The 25,187-nt window shown below is 44.1% G+C and overlaps 2 protein-coding genes across 2 annotated transcripts in view; both read right to left on the minus strand.

Moving 5' to 3' along the window:
- The window catches only part of LOC142313011 (uncharacterized), an 82,149-nt gene extending 61,127 nt beyond the window's left edge, over positions 1-21,022 (minus strand). Inside the window, exons 1-5 of the mRNA XM_075351998.1 lie at positions 20,920-21,022; positions 20,739-20,836; positions 20,451-20,541; positions 5,498-6,421; positions 1,623-1,820 (exon numbers count right to left, since the gene is read on the minus strand). Coding sequence (XP_075208113.1) covers positions 1,623-1,820; positions 5,498-6,421; positions 20,451-20,541; positions 20,739-20,836; positions 20,920-21,004 — 1,396 coding nt within the window. The 5' untranslated portion in view covers positions 21,005-21,022. The remainder of the gene's footprint in view (positions 1-1,622; positions 1,821-5,497; positions 6,422-20,450; positions 20,542-20,738; positions 20,837-20,919) is intronic.
- Positions 21,023-21,079: 57 nt separating this feature from the next.
- Positions 21,080-21,649, minus strand: LOC142313012 (oocyte zinc finger protein XlCOF29-like). The gene is made up of 2 exons (XM_075351999.1): positions 21,434-21,649; positions 21,080-21,304 (listed from the first exon to the last, which is right to left on the minus strand). Exons 1-2 carry the CDS (start codon positions 21,509-21,511, stop codon positions 21,080-21,082), a joined length of 303 nt encoding a protein of 100 aa, XP_075208114.1. The 5' UTR covers positions 21,512-21,649.
- Positions 21,650-25,187: the final 3,538 nt, after the last annotated feature.

Here is a 25,187-nt window from a genome sequence, read left to right on the forward strand (position 1 = left end):
AAATTGAGCGCTGCCCCTGAGTCCACAAAGGCAAATGCAGACAAAGAAGACAATGAGCAAATCAATGTGACAGACAAAATAAACTTTGGTTGCAAAGAACCCACAGTAACAGAAGTAGCCAATCTCCTTTCACGTTTAGGGCAGACAGAGATGTTATGAGAAGCGTCTCCACAATAGAAGCACAGTCTATTCTTCCGTCTGAACCCCTGCCGAATAGCATTAGAAAGGACCCTATCACACTCCATAGGCTCCAAAGGCTGTTCCACAGGCACAAAACCAGCAGGTATCTTCCTGCGCTCACGTAAACGCCTATCAATCTGAATGGCCAAGGTCATAGAGGCATCAAGACCAGAAGGGACGGGAAATCCTACCATTACATCCTTCACAGCATCAGCAATACCCTTGCGAAAAAGAGCCGCAAGCGCATCATCATTCCATTTGGTAAGGACCGCCCACTTTCGAAATTTCTGACAGAACGTTTCTGCAGAATCCAAACCCTGAGTTAAGGACAACAAGACCTTTTCTGCTTGGTCCACAATATTGCGTTCGTCATATAATAATCCCAAGGCCTGAAAAAAGGAGTCCACATCACTGAGAATCGGATCATCAGACGCTAAAGAGAAGGCCCAGTCCTGAGGGTCACCACGCAGCAAGGAGATAACAATCTTAACCTGCTGTACGGGATTCCCTGAGGACTTAGGGCACAGGTCAAAAAATAATTTACAATTATTTTTGAAGCTCAAAAATCTCGCCCTATCTCCCGAAAAAAATTCAGGAACAGGAATCTTAGGCTCTGCAAGGGGAGTCTGTGCAAGAAAAGACTCTATACGACGAACCTTAGCATCAAGATGAGCAAGACGCTTACCCAATTCATCCATGCTAGACAAAAGAAATCTTCCACAGAACCCAAAGAAGAAGAGGAAAAAATACCAAAAAAAAAAGTTTTCTCAGCAGCTTTTTTTTTCCTTCTTAAGAGTACCCTTTAAATTTGTTGGCCGGATGTACTGTTATGATCCGGAACCATGGAAGACCACCACAAATCATTGGCAAAAAGGTGACAAGAGCATTGGCAACTAATCTGGCCGCCATCCCCTTACTAACCATCACAACTAGAAGTAGCCGAGGGGTGAACTAACATCCTGTGCACCGCGAACCCAGCCGGAGAACTAACTATCCTAAAGGTAGGAAAGATGAATAACTCTCTGCCTCAGAAAATAGACAAGAATAGCAAGCCCCCCACATTCAAAGACTGCGGTGATATAGGAAAAACACAATATACACAATAACTTGTTCTTTTTTTAGCTTTGGTATAATAAAGGATAATTTTTTAAAAATTTGGGGTCTATAATATACTTTTTGAGATAATTTTATCTCAAACTTATAGAATTGTATTTGTAAAGAAATAATTGGTATGGCTAGCTTTTTGACTGGGCCAATTAATGTCACTTCATGGGATAGTGAGGCGGAGGAGGTATTCTCTGTGCAGGGGGATCATCTTACTTTTAATTCTATTCCCAATATTCGTGGTACCTTTAAAGAACTAACTACCTGTTACAAACAATACTTAAAGTCCTGGTGGGAAATTAAGGGGTTGGAAAATTATATCAAAAATAATATTGTACCTAAGGGATTACGTATCAACATTAATCCCTCCCCAAGAGCAAGCAGTAAAGAGCTTCTGAAGGCTTGGCAGGCAGAGTCGATAGCTTCTTCCCTGAGATTTATGGGCCTGCTCTTGGAAGAAGAGAGGAAGTTATTCAAGGAATCAGAAAGGGCCTTGAATACTCTGATTGAAAAAACATTAGGTTTTAAGTCTAACCCTGAATTTAACAAAAAGGATAGTATTTTGCAGGGTGATATTGAGAGGTATCAAAACCAACTGAAATCCAGAAAACATACTCAATTTCAGAGAGATCATAGCGAGTTCCAGACTGAAAAGGCCTATAATTTTTCTGTAATAACCAAAAATACCCTTGAAGTGTCATCATCAGAGACTGATATATCAGATTCGGAGGGAGCAAACAGGAACTATAGAGCAGGAAACAGGGGAGGGGGTGGACGGAATAGAAAAGGAGGTTGGAGGGACCAGAGAGAGAGATGGGGACCAGCTGGGAGGACCAGGAGCAATACAAGGAACAACATACAGGCAGAGGGGGGAGGAGTAGGTGGAGGTGTAATAGCATCATCTTTGGCCTCGTCCTCCTCTGCACCATTGCCTTTTTTAGGACAGCAGGCACCCAACAATCCACTCAACAAAGGTCGAGTACAATAGGCTTAATAAATTCGGGCCAAGTCGTTAACCTAAGTCGACAGCACCTCTCAAATGAGGAAATTCAATTGCTGTTTAAGGGCCTATCATTTGTACCTACCACGCCTTTTAACCTGTTAACCTGGGTAAAAGATCTTTTAAATAATAAGCAGAGAGTTAGCAAAGGAAACACCCACTGCACAACACACCTGGTCTCTGTCCAAACCATTCCTGGCCACCAGAGGGAGCCTCCCAGCAGCCAAGACATAACTAACATTCACAACAGAGAGGCACGACCGACCGCTCTCTGTGAGCTCCAGAGAATGAATGAGTTGCGCATTGAGCGGTGAGGTCATTTGCGGTCACAGCTGGAGGTTCCCACGGTCCTTTATCTGTGATCGCAGGTAACCTGACCTCAGGTGGAGGTCACTGAGTTCACAGACCTACATCTCCTAGCAGAAAAATCGGAGTTTTTTTGGCCAAGAGATGCAGATTTTGTGCTGAAATGTTTACACCATATTCCTGTATCCAATCTACACCTCCTGGCAAAAAACCGCTGTGTTTTGACTACATTTTTTGCCGCGGTTATTTTTCTGTGATTTTTGCCGCGTTTTTTTGCTGTACTGGTGATGTCAGACTCGTGCAGATCTGCTAAGCATGACATCACCCGACACAGCCTGCCATTCTCTGAGTATGAGCGTGCATGTACCTAGAAACACATGCTCGCTCCTGTCATAAATGCGCGGCTGTGCTGCGATGTCAAACTCGCGAGTGTCCCTCGCATGCGGCTTTTTTTTATTTAAATAAATAATTTAAAAAAAAATCAGACGTGCAGTCCCCCCCAGTTTTCATCCCCAGCCATGATAATGCCGGCAGGTGGCTGGTATATTCTCAGCCCGCAGCCGCCTGGTATTGCCCCATCACATGTGTGATGTGACAATTCCGGTGCAATACCGGCTCTTCCCGGTGGCGTGATGCGGTGCCAATCGGGGTAATAGCAGGGGTTAATAGCGGTGCACAGCTGCTACTAAACCCTAGGTTTGTGATGGCACAGGCATCTATCAGATACCTGCATCACACAAACCTGTAAATAACAGTAAATAAACACAGACACAGAGAAAAATCCTTGATTTGAAATAAAGTACAAAACTCTCCCTCCTTCACCACTTTGTTAACCCCCAACACAGCCCTCCAGCTCCGGCGTAATCCACACGACTTCCCACGACGACACATCTAGCACTGCTACATCTCACAGCGAGCAACCATAGAGCACGACTGCCTGCTCTGAGTGTAGCCAATGACTGAGCCGCGATAAGCGATGACCGCGGCAGAGACTGTCACAGGCTGGGGGTGCGTCAGCCAGTAGCCAATCACAGATGAGAGGACGGCTGGTGGGCGGGGAAAACACGGAAAGCTGTGTGATTGCATGCACAGTACAGGAAGTGAAAACGCGAACCGGAAGCAGTGTGCCGCCATGACACCGAGTCTCGGTAAGTATGAAACGCTCATTTATTTCTGATTTTGTTTATTTTTATTAATTGCCGAATCTGGATCGTGCACCCGGAATCCCGCGCCCGGGTGCGGCACAGATATAGGGATGAAACCGCGCTGATCCGGACTATTACATTCCAGATCCACTCAGCCCTAGTTAACAGGTGTAGGTGGATCACCGATCTCCGGGTATTACTGTGGGTTCGCCACCGGAGTCAGCGGGAATCAGGAGAACACAATCAATGACGTAATAGTACATCACTGGTTGTGAAGAGGTTAAAAATGTAAAAGATATATATATATATATATATATATATATATATTTTTTTTTTTTTTTTTGCTTAAACTACAAAGGAAATCTGTCATCTTTAACTTTATGCCTTTTAGAGATAATTTAATCTTCAACTTGCTTCGCTGTCCACAATAACACTAATTTTGACGAGAGATGCCCAAACTTTTGCGTGCCACTGTATCGCCCAGGGAAGGCGGTACTCGGTCCCAGGCAGTTTGCAGTTGGGAATGTCACTCTGGTGGCCGTTGTCCGGTCCCGTGCCCTGGGGACGCTTAATAAAAAGGGGATATTTACAGGGGATAAAGAGTTAATGTTCGTGACGCCACCTGCGGGTTGCGGTTAAAGATAGGGAACCGCCGCTGCTCCATGTGGGTACTCCCAGCTGAGATGGTAGGCCCTCCGCAGGTAGGGCTGTGCTTGGGAGATGTATGGTGTATAATGATGAAGACCACACCAGGTTAACATAACAGTCTCTACTCACATGGACCCTCGGCCTGCTGGTTACGGTCCCAGGAGTATCAGTGCCAATATAGTGACCCAGGTTTCTCTGTCCCCGGCACTCTCTGCAGATAGAGTCCCCGTAGCTTGGAGCGTTTGGGAACCCTGACTGTGCCTTTTGGGTTACAGTCTCCTTCTCCATACGGCAGGCAGTGCAAACCCTGCGGAGAGGTAAGTGTCCGAACCCCGATCCTAGTTTACTGCTGATGCCCCCAGATTAATTGGTTCGATGAAGTCCAGGAAGGTAACCTCACCTTGCAGGTATTTATCAAACCGTTTGAAACGTGACATTTGACTTAGGGCCCTGTGCCCCGTTCGTGCTCTGGTCCCAGCGATATCTCGGTACCCGTCCTGGCGACCTCTATCCTGTGCCCCAGGGTCACCGTTACACGGACCTAGCTCAGTCACGTCCGCACACCTCCTCCGTGTGCTCTCGACTCCCTCTGACTGACTGCTGACCCCTCCCACCAGGCTGGCTGTACCCAGGGACTCGTTCCCATGGCGACCATCCCCTTACATGGTTAACTCATTATGCCCAGTGTGGAGAGGAGAACTAGGATTTTAGATGTGTGTTGGTGGAATCGTCACTGGTACTCCAGGTCCCAAGGGGTAGGTTCTGCATCCCCTAGAGAATACAGTTCCCTGTAGTGCCCTGATGGTCTCAGGGACGCTACACCTTTGTATATTTTCTTGTACAAGTTAAAAAAAAATACTATTTTACAAGAATTTTTTAAAAGGTTACATTTTTTATGGGTGAAAAACATTATTAATATTCAGAACATGAATATGGCGTCTACTCTTATGACTACTATATATATAAAAAGACAACTTGTGATAAAAAGAAATTTAAAGTTAAAAGTAAATAATTTCCCACATTCTGAGTATGGAAAACGGCTTTTCATCTATATGAGGTCTTTGATATGTAAAAAGAGTTGTTTTAAAAGAAAAGCATTTTTCACATTCTCAACATAGATATAGCTTTGTCCTTATGTGACTTTCTGAATGTTTAACCAAATCTGATTTACGCACAAAACATTTCCCACATTCTGAACATGAATATGGCTTCTCCCCTGTGTGAGTTCTTTGATGTGTAACAAGAGTTGATTTCACTGCAAAACATTTCCCACATTCTGAACATGAATATGGCTTCTCCCCTGTGTGAATTCTCTCATGTAAACGAAGAGTTGATATCTGATTAAAATCTTTTCCACACTGCGAACATGAATATGGCTTCTCCCCTGTGTGAGTTCTCCGATGTGTAACAAGAGATGATTTACATGCAAAACATTTCCCACATTCTGAACATGAATATGGCTTCTCCCCTGTGTGAATTCTCTGATGTAAATGAAGAGTTGATATTTGATTAAAATCTTTTCCACACTGCGAACATGAATATGGCTTTTCCCCTGTGTGAGTTCTCTGATGTGTAACAAGATGTGATTTACTTTGAAAATGTTTCCCACACTCTGAACATAAATATGAGTTTTTCAGTGTGTGACTTCTCTGATGTTTAACAAGGTTTGACATGCGATTAAATTTTTTCCCACACTCTGAACATAAAAATGGCTTCTCCCCTGTGTGAATTATCTGATGTGTAACAAAATTTGATTGATATGCAAAACATTTCCCACATTCTGAACATGAAAACGTCTTTTTTCCTTTGGTAGTGCTAGCATCCCTTCTGTGATTTTTATTATTCTTAATAGGCTGTGATGAATCAGAAGATAGGATCTGTTTAATAGGATCAGATGGAAGATCTTTGCTGTGGAGTACTGAGGATACAGCTGGGATAACACAATGTTCTTCATATGTGTCTTGTGGCACACCAAGATCATATGACTGAAAGTCTGAAGATGCCAGACATCCCTCTGATTTCTTAATACAGTCACCTGCTACGAAAAAACATTTTTATTACTTTTGCAATAATATAACCTTGGAAATATATTTTTGTAACTATATTAAATGTCCATTAAAATTGCAAAGTATGTTGCAAAATTCAAATATTCACTAAGATATTGGAGACAAAACAGTTTACATTCTAACTGAAGACTACAGAGAAAGGACCACTAGATAATATCAGGCCACCAGAATCAGCTCTAGCAGTTTCCCAATTCAGTGTTGAATTCAGCATCTTCCTAGGTTCATGTTTCAGAATGTCGGTCACCACTATTTTGTAGTAAGACCCTCAGTCGAGATTCATAAATGAGCCTGTCAGTCAGTACTATTAGGGGTGTCTGTCTGGCACTATGCTTTACAGCCACAAGCATTTTACTATACAACCAAGGAGCAGTGTGATTATGTATGAAGAAGCCATGACTTTGTAGGAAAAGTAAAACTTGAATTGCAAATTAATTTGTAATATGGTTTTATTGAGTGGTTAAAAAAGTGGGTTAACGGAGAAAGTGGTAATATATTGAAATAAGCGTTACTCGCCTCCTGAATCCATTGCCATTTCAGGGCTACCACTTTATTGGTGTTATCCAGGCTTAGCTTACTTGACTGACTTGTGATGACAAGCCCGATATCACACAAGAGAATTGCATCACATATACTATGAGGACAATGATGGGCTGCAGCGCTCATATGTGTTGTATGGCAAATTATGGTTGCAGTCAAGTACAGAAAGCTGGAAATAAGCACCGAAGCAGCATGGGCTGCTTCTTTTACATACTTCCCCCAGTCCTGGAAGGTGGTGAACCTAAATTCTGCCCTCAAGTTCTATAAAAAGTCTAACTATTCTAACATTCCATTAAGTTAAAGCTTACTATAGTAAGACATTAATGACTCTTGTAAAAGACCACAGGCCCATTTCCAAAAAAAACCCAAAAAAACATGGCAGTGTAGGACCCGCATGACTCTAGGAGTCGTAAATACAGCTGCAGATATCATTATCCAAAATATGAAGCTGCACGTTTCACCCTTTCAGAGTGAGACCTGAAACTATATCAGCAAGAGAAACTAACAGACTGGGAATCACAAACCCGCAAATGTCGTCGGTTTACGCTGAGAATCTTTTGCAGCAAGTGAATGAGATTTCTGAAAATATATAAAACACAGTGGACTTGAAAAGAGAAGACAAAACAAGAAATTAAGACCAGCGATTTGTGTATATTTTACTACAAACTGTACATATTCCATCTTCATTCCCCTTCTAACAAGCACAGGGAATAACTTCACTAGATATGGAAATTCCACATTCCCCATCTAACAAGTGCAGGGAAATAACTACACTAGATATGGAAAGTCCACAATCCCCATCTAACAAGTGCAGGAAATAACTACACTAGATATGTAAAGTCCACAATCCCCATCTAACAAGTGCAGGAAATAACTACACTAGATATGTAAAGTCCACAATCCCCATCTAACAAGTGCAGGAAATAACTACACTAGATATGGAAAGTCCACATTCTCCACCTAACCAGTGCAAGGAAATAACTACACTAGATATGTAAAGTCCACAATCCCCATCTAACAAGTGCAGGAAATAACTACACTAGATATGTAAAGTCCACAATCCCCATCTAACAAGTGCAGGAAATAACTACACTAGATATGGAAAGTCCACATTCTCCACCTAACAAGTGCAGGGAAATAGCTACACTAGATATGGAAAATCCACAATCCCCATCTAACAAGTGCAGGAAATAACTACACTAGATATGGAAAGTCCACATTCCCCATCTAACAAGCACAGAGAATAACTACACTAGATATGGAAAGTCCACATTCTCCACCTAACAAGTGCAGGGAAATAGCTACACTAGATATGGAAAATCCACAATCCCCATCTAACAAGTGCAGGAAATAACTACACTAGATATGGAAAGTCCACATTCCCCATCTAACAAGCACAGAGAATAACTACACTAGATATGGAAAGTCCACATTTCCCATCTAACAAATGTGCCGCCCCCACGTCAGCAGCCGGGCTGCTCTGATCCGGATCTGCAGTGTGGCTCGAGGGGTCTCTGGACCCGGGGATCTCGTGGACACTTCGAAATAAAAGGGGGTTGATTATGTGTGGGATATTTTATACAGTCCGTGATGCCACCCACGGTGTGAGGTAAAATGGGTACCACAGCTGCTATTGGGGAGCACCCGGGGCGTTGGGATGGCAGCTAGTTGTTGTTAACCCTCTGTGGGTAGGGATGGATGCCCCGGGGCCCAGTGTCTCTGTGCTGAGGATGGTGACTGCACGGGCTGGCACGCCCGGTCGGATCGGGGGATGTTAGTGTACTCACAGTCAATGAAATCACACAAGTCCGTGGTAAACCAAGGTGCCAGTGGCCGGAGCTCCGCGGCCGGGTGTATTCTGGTCCCTCACCCGGGGTGATGGTCTGTGTCACTTTCCTCTGCACTACTTTAGTTCTCTTTTGGACTTCTCGGTATGGAACTCAGGAGTCCGCTCCCTGAACTACGGGTGGGAGCCTTGCCCGCAGACTCTGACCCTTGGGATCTAAAGGGGCCCTGGCGGATGCCCTATCCCCCGTGGTGGGCTGCTGGTCTGCTTTCGGAACTTTAGGTGGGACAGGACCTATAATCCTGTCCTCAACTGGTTAATTAACAAAGTCGGTGGTTCCGCTCTCTGCTTCAGGATCTAGGTACCCCCTCTGTGCACGGTTTCCGGTTCGGTTCTCCGGTATCGGTACCGGTGGGCTCCTACCCTGTCCCGGTCCACCTCGGATCTACGGCAGCCGTCTTCCCATTTCCTTGACTTTATCCTCTCCTCTGTCACTCAGCTGAACCTGAACTCAAACTTCAACTGACTTTTTTCCCCGCCCTGGATTCTCTAGACCCCTAGGTGGGCGTTTTCTTTCCACCTGGTGCCGCCCACTGGTGTGCCTGACCTATCCTGGGGGGGTGACTAGGATTTTGTTGGCATGGTGTAACCCTGTGAGGGAAGGTGTTGTGCGGGGGCCTTATCTAGGTGTGACCACCTGGCAGCGCCATGGCGTCACACAAACACAGGGAATAAACTCAGTAGATATGGAAAGTCCACATTCCCCACCTAACAAACACAGGGAATAAACTCAGTAGCTATATAAATATTCTCCATCTAACAAGCGCAGGAAATAACTACAGTAAATATAAAGTTTCACTGTTCCAGGAAGATTTCCTAGATATAAAAACGCAGTGTGAATAGGGTCTTATCCAGGTAAGCAATACGGGTACAGAGGAGTAATGCTCTCCTGATGTGGTTTTGTGCGATACAACCACTATAATTGTGGAAGTAGCAGCTGATGCAATATCCACAAGTGTTTGAAGAATTGCCAAGGAGAGGGTAATTTACTTTGCGCTGCTGATATTTAATAGAGTCCAAGAGTCGATATCACAGGAAAGAGTGGATTGTCAATGCATTTGAGAGTCTCTCTGACTCCTTCCTCAGGACACCCATATCTTGCATTTTACAGCAAAAACAGCTGACAACACCACAAAAATGTTATGTGCACTGACGTACACACATGAGAAATAACGTAACATAATAAGGTCTAACTTACATTTTTTACATCTGACTCGCCCAGTTCTTGTACAGACTAAGAGGTCCCAGCTGCACAGTCCCTAGAGGCCCCTGTGCAGACTGAAACAACCCTAAGGGTGCCCTCACACGAGCGTATAACTCGCATGAGTATCGGAACGCATCACTCGGTGCGGCCGCACACTCTCCGGACAGGAGGATGTCAGCCGCATAGAAATACATGCAGCTGAGCTGCTCCTGTCAGCAGAGAAGCTAGGCGCGCCGGGTGATGCGTTCCGATACTCATGCGAGTTATACGCTCGTGTGAGGGCACCCTAACTAGATGACTCAGATGACCACTCAGACCTTTGCTTCCTAAGAATAATAATAATCTTTATATAGCGCCAAATAATCCGTAGGGCTTTACAATGCAGAGTTTCATATACAGTCATAAGTAACAGTTATAGAAAATACAAAAATTAAAGCAAAACTAATGACAACCCTGCTCGTAAGAGCTTACACTCTACAATGAGATGGGGTGACACAGTACAGGTGCTTATTTACAAATGATAGTCCAGCCTTATTGAAGAAATGAGAGACAGATAAAGGTTGCATGAGCCAGTCATCAGCCAATCTTTGTAATGTTTTTGGGTGCAGTGAAGTTTGATGGAGAATTATATTCAGAGAAAGAGTAAATGGGTTGTATATAAATGGACTTTGATTAGGGAACAGGATAGGGCGCTCTAAAAAGAAGTTTTTAGGGAGCGTGTAAAACTGTGTAAGTTGTGGTTAGTCACAATTTCTTGGGAGTAGAGCATTCTAGAGGATTGGTGTAACTCGGGAGAAGTCTTGGAGGCAGGAGTGGGAGGTTCGGGTTAGTGTGGATGTTTGTCGAAAGTCGCTTGCGGAGCGTAGAGAGCGGGTATGGTGACAGACTGAGATGAGGGCGGAGATGCAGGGGGGTGCCGCGCTGTGGAGAGCTTTGTGGGTGAGAACAAGTAATTTGAATCGGATCCTATGATATATGGGCAGTCAGTGCAATGACTGGCACAGAGCGGAAATGTCCAAGTAAAGATTAGCCAGATACATGACCCTGGCTGCTGCATTAAGGATGGACTGTGGAGGGGAAAGTCTAGTGAGGGGGAGGCCAATTAATAGAGAATTACAATAATTCTTCCTAAATGGCCATCATGGGTTCCACATACCTCCTTAAAAATCCGAGGGAAGATGCAGAGTAAAAATAAGGTAAACCAAAAATAATAATCTAAAAGGAGAAACACTAGGCAGACAGGCTGTAGTTCCAAGCAGAAATATCAACAACAATATTCCACTTCAGAAATATCACCAACAAGAAATTGAAGCTCGTGGAAGCTTTAAATAGTTGCACACGAAGAGTGGTAGGGCAGACTAAATTACAACATTAGAAACACTTGGCAGAAAGGCAATGAACACACAAAAAAAACAAAAAAAAAAAAGTGTTCAGAACCAGGACAACGACCGAACCTCACTGTGGCTCATTGGAGAGGGAAACGAACCACACCACAGGAGGCTGCTGGATCAAATCTGAGGCATGGCAAAGAGTTTCAAACAATTCCAAGCCATTAGATGAAGCATGGAACATAAATCATGGATCACTGCGAAGTCAGTCATCACACAGTAGGATTAATTTGGCACAACAATGACATATCCAATTCTAGGTTGTCATTTAAAAATTGATGTGCTGAAAAGAAAACATTGGTGTGGCTACCAAGAGGCCTGCAGGAATTTCTGGCCAGCACTGAATGTGTACTGCATGTGACAGCAATCTCCCATATTCTTTATATGTTTAGCCTCTGTGGGAATGTGGCAGGACAGAAGCCTTTTTGTTACAAAGAAAAACATTCAAGCCTGGCTATGTTTTTCCAAAACCTACATAAAGTCTGTAAAAACCAAGCACCCCTAAGTAGTCAGCAAGGTGCAAGCCAGGATCTCCAGCTATCACCCCAAGGTCTGGACACAGACCTAGGCTGGGAGCACAACTCCAGGAGGGCTCCAAGCAGAACACTGAGATCGGAACTATACCCGTGGGACAGCTCCTAGCAAGCACCGAGACACAGTGGAGGTAAGGCCTTCTCCCCCAGAGAAGGAGACCCCTGGCCCCCCCTCCCTGAAATGGCATAGCACCTCCACATAGTCAGAGTGCAGCCCTGAGTCTCACCTTCAGTGCTGTCCCAGTTCAGACACAGGAGAGATAGTGTCCCTGAGGAGAAGGAGGCATTTCCAAGTGACATAGTGGTTGTACCCCAGAGGTGCAGCAGCTGTGATTGCGCCCCCCTCGGGACACCAGGGCTCCATGTCGGCGACGCCATTTTACAGGCTTTGAGAGCTGAAGAAGAAGAGGGTGGGAAATTGTGCTGCAGTTGCCTTAAAAAAAACAGGAAAGCTTTTACAGAGCTCTGCACTGCCACCTACTGGATAAAGCTTTTCTATAAGTGCTCGGCTGAAAAAAGGTCTGAACTGACACCTAGTGGACATTCCTTGGCTCCCCGCACATTACCCTATCGCCACCTGGTGGTCACTGTGACACTGACTTGCGGCAAAGAAAACACCGAATGAGGGAGCTGTGAAGGAGTAATGTAACCCTGTATAACGTCTGAGTAGAGGGGAGGCTCATTCTGCCACCCGAATAGAGGATATAAGTGGACAGCTACAACTTTAATAGTCTCATATACATAAGGAATACTGAAAAGAGACATAATACACTGCACTGACTGAGTAACGATCTGGCTGGGCTGAGGAGGAGAAGAGGACCAGGGTGGTCAATCAGATTAAGAAGGGGACAGCCATTTGTGACTCCATTGGCCAAGTTTCTTACTAAGAAAAACTGTGCTGTGAGAGATCCTATGCAACCTAAGGCACAAAGACAATCAACCCTTAAGGGCAGTCAGGCGAAAAATAAAAGTGCGTGGTCGGATCCATTGGATATGGACCTAGACACTACGCCTTCACTGTCTGCTCTGGTGTCTTAGCAGGAGGACGAAGGAGGGTCACGTGACTCCCCATCAGAGACTGAGTTGGGAGATATGGAACACCATTTTGACCATAGAAGATTTAAAAAGTATCTGGATCTCCTTCCTACCAAGGAAGACTTCAAATCCCTGATCTCAGAGGTGAAAGAAACCTGTAAGTCAGAAATTAACTCAATCCGTCAAGATGTTGGGCTACTGGCAGATAGAGTGGACTTAGTGGAAAGGGAACACGATGCCACTAGACAGTACATTATCAAATTACAGAAAAACGTGACTTCCTATGCTCAGGGTCTGAGTGAAACTAACAAACATCTGGAAGACCTGGATAACAGAGGACGCCGTAATAATATCCGCGTAAGAGGTATCCCTGAGACCACGGGTAATGAGGATGTCCATGCCATACTTGAAACTATATTTAACACTGTGCTGGAGCGCCCTACAACTCAAAGGATAAAATTGGACAGAGCGCATAGAGCATTACGCCCCAGGGGGCCTCAAAATCAATCTCGTGACATTATCTGCTGCGTCCACGACTTCCAACTAAAAGAGTCCATTATGGCTAAAGTCCGTACCTCAGAGAGAATTGAATATCAAGGGACTCGGATCCAATTATTTCCTGATCTATCTTGGATCACCCTACAGAAAAGGAGACACCTGCAGCCACTACTTGCATCCTTAAAAGATAAGGGCATCCGATATCGCTGGGGGTTCCCATTTGCACTCATAGCCTCAAAAGATGGTCATACGGCTGTGCTATGCTCAACTCGGGACCTCCCAGCCTTCTGCACTGATCTGGGAATCCCTCCACCCACCCTGGTAGACTGGGAATTAGAGATGCCATCCAATCCACCCCGTCCAGTCTGGCAGCAAGGGGACTCTGGGGGGAAGGGGGGGATCTCCCTCATCATGGCCTAAGGCACGACCAGCTCCAACCTGAGATAGCAATTTTTATTTATTTTCTTTTTCTCTTCTTGGAACTGGAGCCCCTTGTTTGAATCTCTGGTTTCAAGCTGCAGCCCCCTTTGGGGGTAATGGGGGGGGGGGTGGCTTCATGCCCTCCCTTGTTTATTATAGGGACTTTCGCTGGTCCTTTCTTTCATAAGTAGCTGTTCATTTTTTTTTTCTTCTTTTTTTTGATATTAATATATCTGGTTATGACTCCTCATAAAATTTGCATTGGTTTGCTACTAGGGCGGTGAAAATTGAATACTCCCCTATTGTAGATGTTTTGAACCTAGCTTCCGATACTGACTGCGATAGCAGAGTGTCCATAGCTACAAACCCCCTTCAAAGGTTAGAGTTACCCTGGTTCCTCCTACGGAAGAGTTGGTAAAGGAGGTTGGGGTTTAGATATTGGTAAAGTTTTTTACGTTATGCCAATTTTTTCTTCTTTGACCCTGGCCGGAGAGGACAGTGGCGGAGGTAAAGGCTTTTGTCCATGGCTTCACTCCTCTCCGGTAACATTAGTGAAATGTAAATGTTATGCTCTATGTGTTATGTGTTTTGTCATTGTCCTTTCCCATTCCTTATGTGTCTACCCTAATTGTGGTGAGGGAATCCTCTGTACCCCATTGAGAGCCATCCAGTGTGGGCCTTTAGGCAGTTGTGAGATGGGCAATACCCGGTTAGCCTTCGTATGTAATGCTAATTTTGCATTATACTACTACAACTTAAAATATGGTTAAAATTTTAACGTTAAATGTTAAGGGTTTAAACTCAAACATTAAGAGGTGTATGGCGATTGGTGAGATGCGGACCCAGCGAGCTGGTGTGGTTTTCTTGCAAGAAACGCACTTGAACCTCAATGGGAACTGCAATTTTGCTAAACATCTGTACCCCACGATTTTTTTAGCTTCCCAGGACAGGAAAAAAGCCGGTGTGGCAATTTTGATATCAAGGACCTGTCCCATTCAAGTTACGACCTCCTTGGCAGACCCACAGGGTAGGTACCTTATCCTACAAGGGACATATAAGGATCTTCCGATCATTTTGTGTAAATATTTACGCCCCTAATACCTCCCAGATCCTCTTTTTGAACCGGGTATTCCTGAAACTCACATGCCTTCCCTCCTCAGCGTGGATTGTGGGTGGAGATTTTAACACTATTTTCTCTGACTCTTTAGACAGGTTGACCATTAATCAATTGTCGAGCCCGTCTCAGCGTAAATTGACAGCTGCCTTTCGAAGACTGATCCGCAGGTTTGCCTTATTTGATTTGTGGTGAGTTAAACATCCCTCAGAAAAAACCTTTACCTTCTACTCTCCCCCTCATGGTACACACACCAGGATCGACTACTTCTTTGGCAACATTCAAGCCCTTAGATTGACGAGCAATGTGGATATTGGTGCAATAACGTGGTCAGACCACGCGGCAATGACTCTCACCCTAGATCACACAACACCACGCACAAGAGTCTGCCACTGGAGGCTCAATGAGTCCCTCCTCAAGAGAACTCCCTACAGAGACAAACTGGAAGCGGGACTGATAGAATACTTCGAGAACAACGAGGGGTCAGTGCCTAATTTTTCTACAGTTTGGGAAGCCCATAAGGCCGTCTTTAGAGGGCAATGCATAGCATTAAGCTCCCGTATCAAAAAAGATAGACTTTATCAGAGAGATCAGCTTCTCAGAAGTCTCGGAGACTTAGAAAATAGGATGACCCTTAACCCATCAATACGTACCCTTAGAGGTATAGTAAAGACTTGTGCCCAACTGAAGGACCTAGAGGTCAATATAACAAAAAAATTACTACTTTATAGCAGGCATAAATACTATGACAAAGGAAATAAATCTCACTCCCTCTTGGCTCGCCAACTTAGAGAGGATAGGGGGAACTCATCCGTTTATGCCTTGAGAGATTCGGGGAGGAATATTTTCTATGACCCCACTAAAGTTGCAAAGATCTTTCAGGATTATCTGTCAAGACTGTATTCTTTGCCTAGCTCTCTTCCTGCAGACCCAGGAAAGCAGAGGGAGCAAATCCACTCCTTTCTTGAGCAGTGTAAGCTGCCTACTCTTACTCAGAGTGCTGTAAATGCACTGAATAAAGAAATCACGTGTGAAGAGGTAGAAGAGCTGCTTAAATTACTTCCTAATGGAAAATCACCGGGTCCAGATGGTCTGACATATTTTTACTACAAGGCATTTGCGGATCGACTCACCCCCTATTTAGTTAATTTAATAGCTTCCTCACGGGCTCACCTATACCCACAAGTATGTTACATTCTTATATTACGCTCATACCCAAACCGGGAAAGGATGCTATAGAATGTGCCAATTATAGGCCCATAGCACTCCTTAATGCTGATTTGAAAATCTTTACTAAACTACTGGCTCTACGTCTTTCGGTCCTGCTCCCACACCTAATACACAAAGACCAGGTGGGTTTTGTCCCATGTAGGCAAGGGGGGGGGGGACAACACCAGGAAGATTATTGACTTAGTAGAAGTGGTTAATAAGACAGAGAGTGAAGCACTCCTTCTTAGTTTGGATGCGGAAAAGGCGTTTGATCGTCTGGGGTGGCCATTCATGTTTGAAACATTGCATCATTTTGGAATCTCAGGTGCATTTATCACTGCCCTGAAAAGTTTATATTCATTGCCTCTCAGCATCGGTCAAACTTCCTTATGCCGCATCTCAACCATTTCAGATACACAATGGCACTCGTCAGGGATGCCCTTTGTCCCCCCTGCTCTTTGTTATGTGCATTGAGCCATTGGCTGCTGCTATTCGCATTGACCCTAATATACGTGGAGTAATGGTGAGAGACCAGGAGTTTAAGCTATCCTTATATGCGGATGATGTCCTATTTTTTTTAATCCAATCAATTTTAATTGTAGGAAGTTACATTACAAAAAAAAAGGAGAAATTCAGGTATCATTGGCAATAATACACAAAGAAAACAACGCTGTAACATGTGGTAGTATCACCTTTGATTATGATTCACATTTCCTGTCACACCACCACCAATCATGTCTGATGCAAGTTGCAACTTTTTTAGGTTAATCAATACCCAATACGTATAGAGTCAACCTACCAATTTACTCTTTAATCCTCAAAATGAGGGATCCAAACAACCAGAACCAGAGGGATGATGTCCTATTGATTTTGTCCCAACCACATACCACCCTCCCGAATTTACATTCCCTATTACTACAATTTGGAAGGCTGTCAGGGTATAAGGTCAACCAGAGCAAAACGGAAGCCCTGCCTATTATTATTCCACAGGGGCGAGTTTCCTCCTTACAGGAAAACTACAATTATAAATGGGAAAATATATCCTTGACATACCTGGGGATACAACTAACATCAAAGTATAAGCTATTATACCAGCAGAACTATTCTATGTTATTTACTGAGATAAAAAGGTTCCTGCTCAATTGGAACAAGCTCCCATTGTCTCTGTTTGGAAGAATCTCCGCTGTCAAAATGTCTGTCCTGCCGAAGCTACTTTACCTATTTGAGACTCTTCCGGTGTGTGTACCATACAAAGAATTGCGCAGCATTCAGTCTATTATACTTCAATTTGTTTGGGCCCACAAGAGACATAGAATTAAGAAAACGACTTTGTTTGACAGTAAACTGAGAGGAGGCCTGGGAGTCCCTGATATTACTAGGTACTATTGGGCAGTACATCTACGCCACATCCCTGCATGGTCTAATCGCAGGGCCTTCTCTAGATGGATGGAAATAGAGAAGTTATGGCTCGCCCCAATACACCCCAATTCCTACCTCTGGGGCACCTCATCAAACAAGCCTGACCCACATACTCTGGGCCCTATAGCCTTCACGAAGAGGATATGGGACTGTTGTGTCAAAAAGTTTCCATTTAACTCTGAACACTCTCCATTGACTTCTTTTCTTTTTAATCCCAGAATGCCAGACGGTATGCAGGGTACAGCGACTAAAACATGGTTTGACAGGAAACTCTTTTGCTTTGCTGACATAGTAGACGCACGTTCCAGAGTCCTTCTCCCCTACGCCACCATAGCTGCTAAATTTAATCTCCCTGGCAATTCCCAATATCGGTATTTACAAATCAGACACCTGATACACTCCCTTTTTACCTCCTTAGAAGTCTCTATCCCTACACTTTTTGAGAGATTATGCAGAGCTGGGGTCTCTACTAAAGGCCTCATCTCAGATATATACCGTATTTTAATTACCCCCTGCCCAGAAGACAAGCCAGATTATACATATATGAGGAAATGGGAAGATTTCCTTGGTGAGACCATTCCCTTGGGTATGTGGAAACGGATCTGGGATACTGCCTCTAAGACATCCTCATGCTATGTCTATAAGGAAAATCAGTATAAATTACTCATGTATTGGTATCACACCCCATCACTACTACATAAACTAAACCCAGCTATACCTGACAATTGTTGGAGGTGTGGAGTTATAAGAGGAGACATACCACACATATTCTGGGTATGCCCCATTATCCAGTGCTTCTGGAGGTTGGTGCAATCCCTTATATATAAAGTAACTGGCCTTCGGGTTCCCCTGGATCCTAAATTATATATATTAAATATACCACTTGTTCAACTGGGGAAAAGAGTGAAGCAGTTTTTGTTACATATAACTACAGCAGCTAGATGTCTGATTGCCCGTAACTGGAGATCGGCCCATCCACCCTCACTTACAGATCTCCATTCTCGAATCCAAGATGTGAGAAGGATGGAGTATCTATCTGCCCTGTCAAATAACACGGTAGATCATGTTGAGAGCGTTTGGTCACTTTGGGACACCTATTGGGCCAATAAAGAATAATAGTAAGGTATGGTTTTGATGGAAGACTGATATATCCACCCTCACCACTTCATCCCCCCCCTCCTTATATATCCTTGTCTAGTATTGTTTTGTTTGTCTTGTCACATTCCCTGTTTTTATTGTATTAGTGATAGTATGATATGTATACTGATTCTCAGTTTACAGTTATTGCTCATATGCTTGTGAGACATATCTATGCATTCATGTACTTTTTCCGTGTCTGTTTAAAAAAATGTAATAAAACATTCAGTTATAAAAAAAAAAGAAGTCTGTAAAAACCATGTGGGGCAAATCCAACACTGTGCATCACCAAAAGATCACCATGCCCACAGTAAAGCACAGTGGAGGCAGCATTATGCTTTGGGTTAGTTTGTTTTCGAAACTTGAACTGGGGCTTTAGTCAAGCTGGAGAGAATTATGAACAGCTCCAAATTGTCAATTTACAACAAAACCTTCAGGTGTCTGCTAAAAAGCTGAGATGAAGAGGATTTTCACCTTTCAATAACAACAGCCATATCTGAACCCCAAATCAGGTAACGAATGGTTTCACTAGAAAAAGATGAGAGTTCTGGAATGGCCCAGCCAGATTCCAGACTTGAATTCAATACAAAGTCTGTGGCTGACCTGAAGAGGGTGCTGTACCCAGGAGATGCCTCACAATCTGACACAATAATTTTGAAATGATTCTTCTTGGGAGGATTTCTTACATGACAAAAACCTGCCATTTTATTAGGGGTCTGTAGACTTTTTAGATCCACTTTATATACATTGATTTTTATGAAATATGTGTTCACTTTGCGATAGTGCGTACTTTTTCCATGTTCTTTAAATATCAGGATATGGAAACTCAAAACGCATCATTTTATATGTGACGTATTCATTCCACTATAAATTGCACATTCCCCGTGTCTAGGATGTATAGGAAACCTCTTACACCTTAGGCCCCTTTCACACGTCAGTGATTCTGGTACGTTTGTGCTTTTTTTTAAACGTACCAGAATCACTGACATACGCAGACCCATTATAATCAATGGGCCTGCTCACACGTCAGTGATTTGTCACTGCACGTGTCTCCGTGCAGCGTACCCGCGTGTGCGTGATTGCTGCACGGAGACATGTCCATTTTTTTCTGGCATCACTGATGTTCCACGGACCACGCAGTGGTGTGGTCCGTGAAACACGTGCCAGAAAAAAACGTGCTTTTAAAATAAAAAACATTTTAACTCACCCGGCGTCCAGCGATGTCCTCTGCAGCCTGTTCTCCCTGCTCCTTCTGTGCCGGCTGATTACTGTCGCGCATATTCATTATGCGCGACACAGCCGACCCGGAAGCAGCTGCTGCGGGGGTCACCGCCGGCCGGATGCTGCGTCGCGGGAGGATTCAGCACCATGGAGAGCGGGAGCGGGCACAGGTGAGTGAATCTCTAAGTGCAATCATGGGCCACGGAGAACCGAACCCGGATTGCACTTAGACAACCCACGTGTGCCGTGATTTTCGGCACACGCAGGGACATGTGCGTGTTTTACACGCCAGTGAAAAACGTCTGTGTTTTTCACTGACGTGTAAAACGGGCCTTATGTTTAGGATAATAAGTTTTGTTCCTTCTTCTTAGTCCCACATTGTAGCAGCTGCTGAATGAGAAGAATCTGTGACTTCTCTGCATTTAGTGGTCACTACTCACCTGGGCGGTCATCTGTAGGAATTTCCACTTTAATCCACTCATCATCCTGCATATATGTCTCTGTAGTATTAATATGGGGCAAAACTTCACCCTGAAACAAATATTGTAAAAGTCACAGACAGATGGAGAAGTCCCATCTATGATCAGCTCTAATCCTGCCATCTCCACCGTTCTCATTACACAAGTATAAAACATATAATACTGGAGGATAAAACAAGACTGAGCACAAGACCTTCACAGCCGTCTACACATCATAGGGGGATTTCATGGCACCTTCTCTCCATCTACCTGATGATCCTGAGGAACATCGGGATCTTCTTGTTTACAGTCCTGTGGGAGAAGAGGACGGGGACATCTCTCTGGTGTTGTCCTCTTACTGGATAGACCTGGAGGAGACACATACAGGGACTGAATTCATTCCTTACATACAGATAATTATAGGCCGTGTGTGTTTAGTCCTGTCTATTACCTGATGATGTGAGGGGCCAAGGATCCTCCATCATGACGTCCTTGTACAGATCTTTGTGTCCTTCTAAATACTCCCACTCCTCCATGGAGAAATAGACGGTGACGTCCTGACACCTTATAGGAACCTGACACATACAATGATACCGTCACCCCCGATCCCTTCATAGCGTTACTGTATAATGTCCCAGCATTCCCAGCAGTGTCACCTCTCCAGTCAGCAGCTCAATCATCTTGTAGGTGAGTTCTAGGATCTTCTGGTCATTGATGTCCTCATGTATCGGGGGGTGAGGTGGAGGCCCCGTGATTGGGCTCAGGGGTCTTCCCCATCCCTCAGACACAGGGGCCTGACAGCGCTCACTAGAGGTCTTCTTCACTACTGTGTAATCCTGGTTATGGAGAGACACAGTAAGAAATCTCACTCCAGACATTTCCAGAGTCCTCACCTCTCCAGTTCTGTCCATCTGTTATTCCCATAGATAAGAATGATGTAATGTGACGTCATCAGAATCTCTCACCTCTCCAGTAAGCCGGAAGAGGATCTCTAGGGTGAGGTGTAATATCCTCTCCGCCATCTTGTCCCTGTCCATATCCATCCTTCACGGGGCAATCAGGAGAATTCTCTTCTATAGAGCGATTGTTCTCCCCCAGCATCTAATGTGTATGGAGCCTGAGCCCAGTAATGGGGAATCTCCACACACCTCCTCCTGCAGAGCCGCACACTAGATATATGGCTGCTCTGTGCTTACAGGACCTGTGATGATGTCACATGGAGGGGAGGAGTCAGGGGGTCACATGATCAGCTCCTCAGTGTATGCAGGACTCTGGTTCGGGTCGGTGAAGCGGTTGCTTTATGTTCAGGCTCATCACACACATCTCTGGCAAAAATGAAGAGACCTCTGCAAAATTGTCAGTTTTTCTCTTTTCTCTTTATATTTTGGAGTGATATGTAAATTGTTCTTTTATTCTATTAACTACTGACAATGTCTCCGAATTTCCAAGCAATAAATTTTGTATTTATTTTCTGAAAATGAGAAATGGTCAAAATAACAAAAAATGCACAGTTCTTCCAGACCTTAAATAATGCAAAGAAAACAAGCTCATAATCATGTAGAAATGACAATACTAATAATGTTTTACCTCAGGAATGCGTAATTTGAGGTCTGGAAGCGCTGTGCCTTCTGTGTATTGTTTTGTTATTTTGACCATTTCTCATTTTCAGAAAATAAATACAAAATGTATTGCTTGGAAATTCGGAGACGTTGTCAAGTAATTTATAGAATAAAAGAACAATTTACATTTCACTCCAAAATATAAAGAGAAAAAGGAGAAAAACTGACAATTTTGCAGAGGTCTCTTCATTTTTGCCAGAGATGTATATATAATTCAATGGGTGAAACAGGTGATTTTTATTTCTAGAATTCATAAAAGTTGAGTAAGTATCTTCTATTTATAACTAAGGAATTATTGAACATTACGTCACCCTGTGTTGTTATGTGTATAGTTTATATGGTACATTACAGTATTGTTGGTCAACTCATGTAGTCTAATAATATAAAATTGTTTTAGAATTTATCTGTAGATACGTTTAGTTGACCCATTATAAATGTTCTCCAATAACATAGGATTGTACAGTATATATATATATATATATACAGTTGTGCTAAAAAGTTTACATACCCCGGCAGATTTATTTGCTTTCTCGGCCTATTTTTCAGAGAATATGAATGATAACACAAAACCTTTTTTTCCACTCATGGTTAGTGGTTGGGTGAAGCTATTTATTGCCGAACTACTGTGTTTTCTCTGTTTAAATCATAGTGACAACCAAAAACATCCAAATGACCCTGATCAAAAGTTCACATACCCTAGTTCTTAGTACCATGTATTGCCCCCTCTAACATCAATGACAGCTTGAAGTCTTTTCTGGTAGTTGTGGATGAGGCTCTTTATTTTCTCAGATGGTAAAGCTGTCCATTCTTCTTGACAAAAAGCCTCCAGTTCCTGTAAATTCATGGGCTTTCTTGCATGAACTGCACACTTCAGTTCTCCCCAGAGTGGATCAATGATATTGAGGTCAGAGGACTGAGATGGCCACTCCAGAACCTTCCCTTTATTCTGCTGTAGCCAATGACAGGTCGACCTGGCCTTGTGTTTTGGATCATTGTCATGTTGCAACATCCAAGTACATCCCATGCGCAGCTTCTGGACTGATGAGTGCAAATTTGCCTCCAGTATTTGCTGATAATGTGCTGCATTCATCTTTTCTTCACCTTTGACCAAGTTTCCTGTGCCTTTGTAGCTCACACAGCCCCACATCATAGGCCTTGTTGACACCTCTCCAAATGTAACGTTTATGGTTATGGCCAAAAGGTTTGATTTTGCGTCTCATCACTCCAGATTACCTTGTTCCAGAAGTTTGGAGGCTTGTCTCTGTGCTGTTTGGCGTATTGTAGGTGAGATACTTTGTGGCATTTGCGCAGTAATGGCTTTCTTCTGGCAACTCAACCATGCAGCCCATTTTTCTTCAAGTGCCTCCTTATTGTACATCTTGAAACAGCCACACCGCTAGTTTTCAGCGAGTCCTGTATTTCAGCTGATTTTATTTGTGGGTTTTTCTTTGCATCTCAATTTTCCTGGCAGTTGTGGCCAAAATTTTTGTTGGTCTACCTGATCGTGTTTTTGGCTTTTTTTAACGATCCAATGTTTTAAGAAAGACATTGATCAGATCAAACATGTAAAAAAAAAACAGACAGCCACATTGTGGGCTCAATAACAGTACATATGTAAATACAAAAGTACTTGGTCAACAAAATAGACCAAGAACAATAGAACACAGGAATATAGAGATTACAGAAAAGAGAGGGAAGGAGAATGATCATGTAGGCCAGGACTGGTGTGCCGTCTGTATGACTGTAGACTAGAAAAATGGGTCGTGTGGATAGCGCATACCAAGGGTTTACTCAACCAGGGCATTAATGTAATAGGAGAAACTTTGGCCCAGAGAGAAAAGATTCCCAGTGAAACCACTCTCCCTGCAACTGAGCCATCACCCTCTCCATGCGATGTGTCATATTCACCTCCATTACCCACTCCTCCAAGGACAGGGAGTGAGGAGCTTTCTAATGATCACTGTCTTGGTGGCCTGAAGGAGATGCCGCAAGAGAGATTTCCTATAGGTCTTCTCTGGCACATTGAACATATATAACAAGACTGCCTCCAAAACCTTTTCCCAAAACGCCCTGGGTTCCAATAGTTGCTCAATTACCTAACCTCTCAGCTGGGTAACCCGATATAACAATTCCCCATTTACTGCAAAGTGAGGGAATCTGGTGTCAGCCCCTGGCTCTTGAGCAACCCCATTTATAACAGTCACATTTTAAAATGCCCCCTTTAGTGTCAGGTCCCTAATTTGAGCAGTCCCAAAATTCCCTCCTGAAACTGCCAACTCCGGGATGTTAACCTCCTGGGATACGGCCTCGTCCTCATCGCCGACCAACACACACAAGGGAAACTCATCCACCTCCGACTGAGATGAAGTCTTATCATTGAGGGCTAACTGTCCTTTATCTGAGACAGAGGGTTCCGCCCCTTTTTTCCACAACTCCCAGAACAAAGTAAAATCTTGCTCTATTATTACTGGGTGCAGTAGTTCTTTCACCACTCCAACCTCATGAGACTCTGACCCACAGTTTGTTTTATAGTCACAGTGGCCACAGGGTAGTCCTTGGCGTCCCCATGGATACAGCGGACGCCCACTCTCTCACCAGGAATCAGCCGATGTGTGAGTGTGGCCCTCACGAGGGTCACCAAACTCCCTGAGTCTAGCAGTCCCACTACTCTGGCACCATTTACTTCTACAGGACATGCCTGTGGCCCCTCACTGGGTTGACTATCCACACTGCAGGCTGGGTGTGCATAATATGAAGAGCGCCGACCCATGCTGCAGTCCATCGGCTCGGTGGTCACAACGTCTAGCAATGTGACCCGGGCCCTGGCACCCCCAACAGATAATGTTATTGACTGGGGTCTTTGTCATGCCTCCACTTGCCACTTGGGACCTTGGATTCCCCCCTCCTGTGGCTCTTGTAGCCTTCTTTTGGGTGTCACTCCCCGAATGAACCCCCCAGTAGCTAAATGATAAGTCCTGTGGCTTCCCCAGGGAACTCTCTACCACCTGGTACCTCTCCACCAGTCCAACTAGGTCGTCAGCATTCCGGGGCTTTCCCTGGGCAACCCAAGTCTGCACTGGCTTTAAAAGGGAGAGAATGA

This window comes from Anomaloglossus baeobatrachus, chromosome 5 (genome assembly GCF_048569485.1).
Source record: "Anomaloglossus baeobatrachus isolate aAnoBae1 chromosome 5, aAnoBae1.hap1, whole genome shotgun sequence".
Taxonomy (NCBI): Eukaryota; Metazoa; Chordata; class Amphibia; order Anura; family Aromobatidae; genus Anomaloglossus; species Anomaloglossus baeobatrachus.

Coding starts and splice junctions, on each gene's coding strand:
- LOC142313012 (XM_075351999.1), bottom strand. CDS start 21,511: ATGGATATGGACAGGGACAAGATGGCGGAGAGGATATTACACCTCACC. Junction 21,305..21,433: donor TCTTCCGGCTTACTGGAGAG/GTGAGAGATTCT, acceptor CTCCATAACCAG/GATTACACAGTAGTGAAGAA.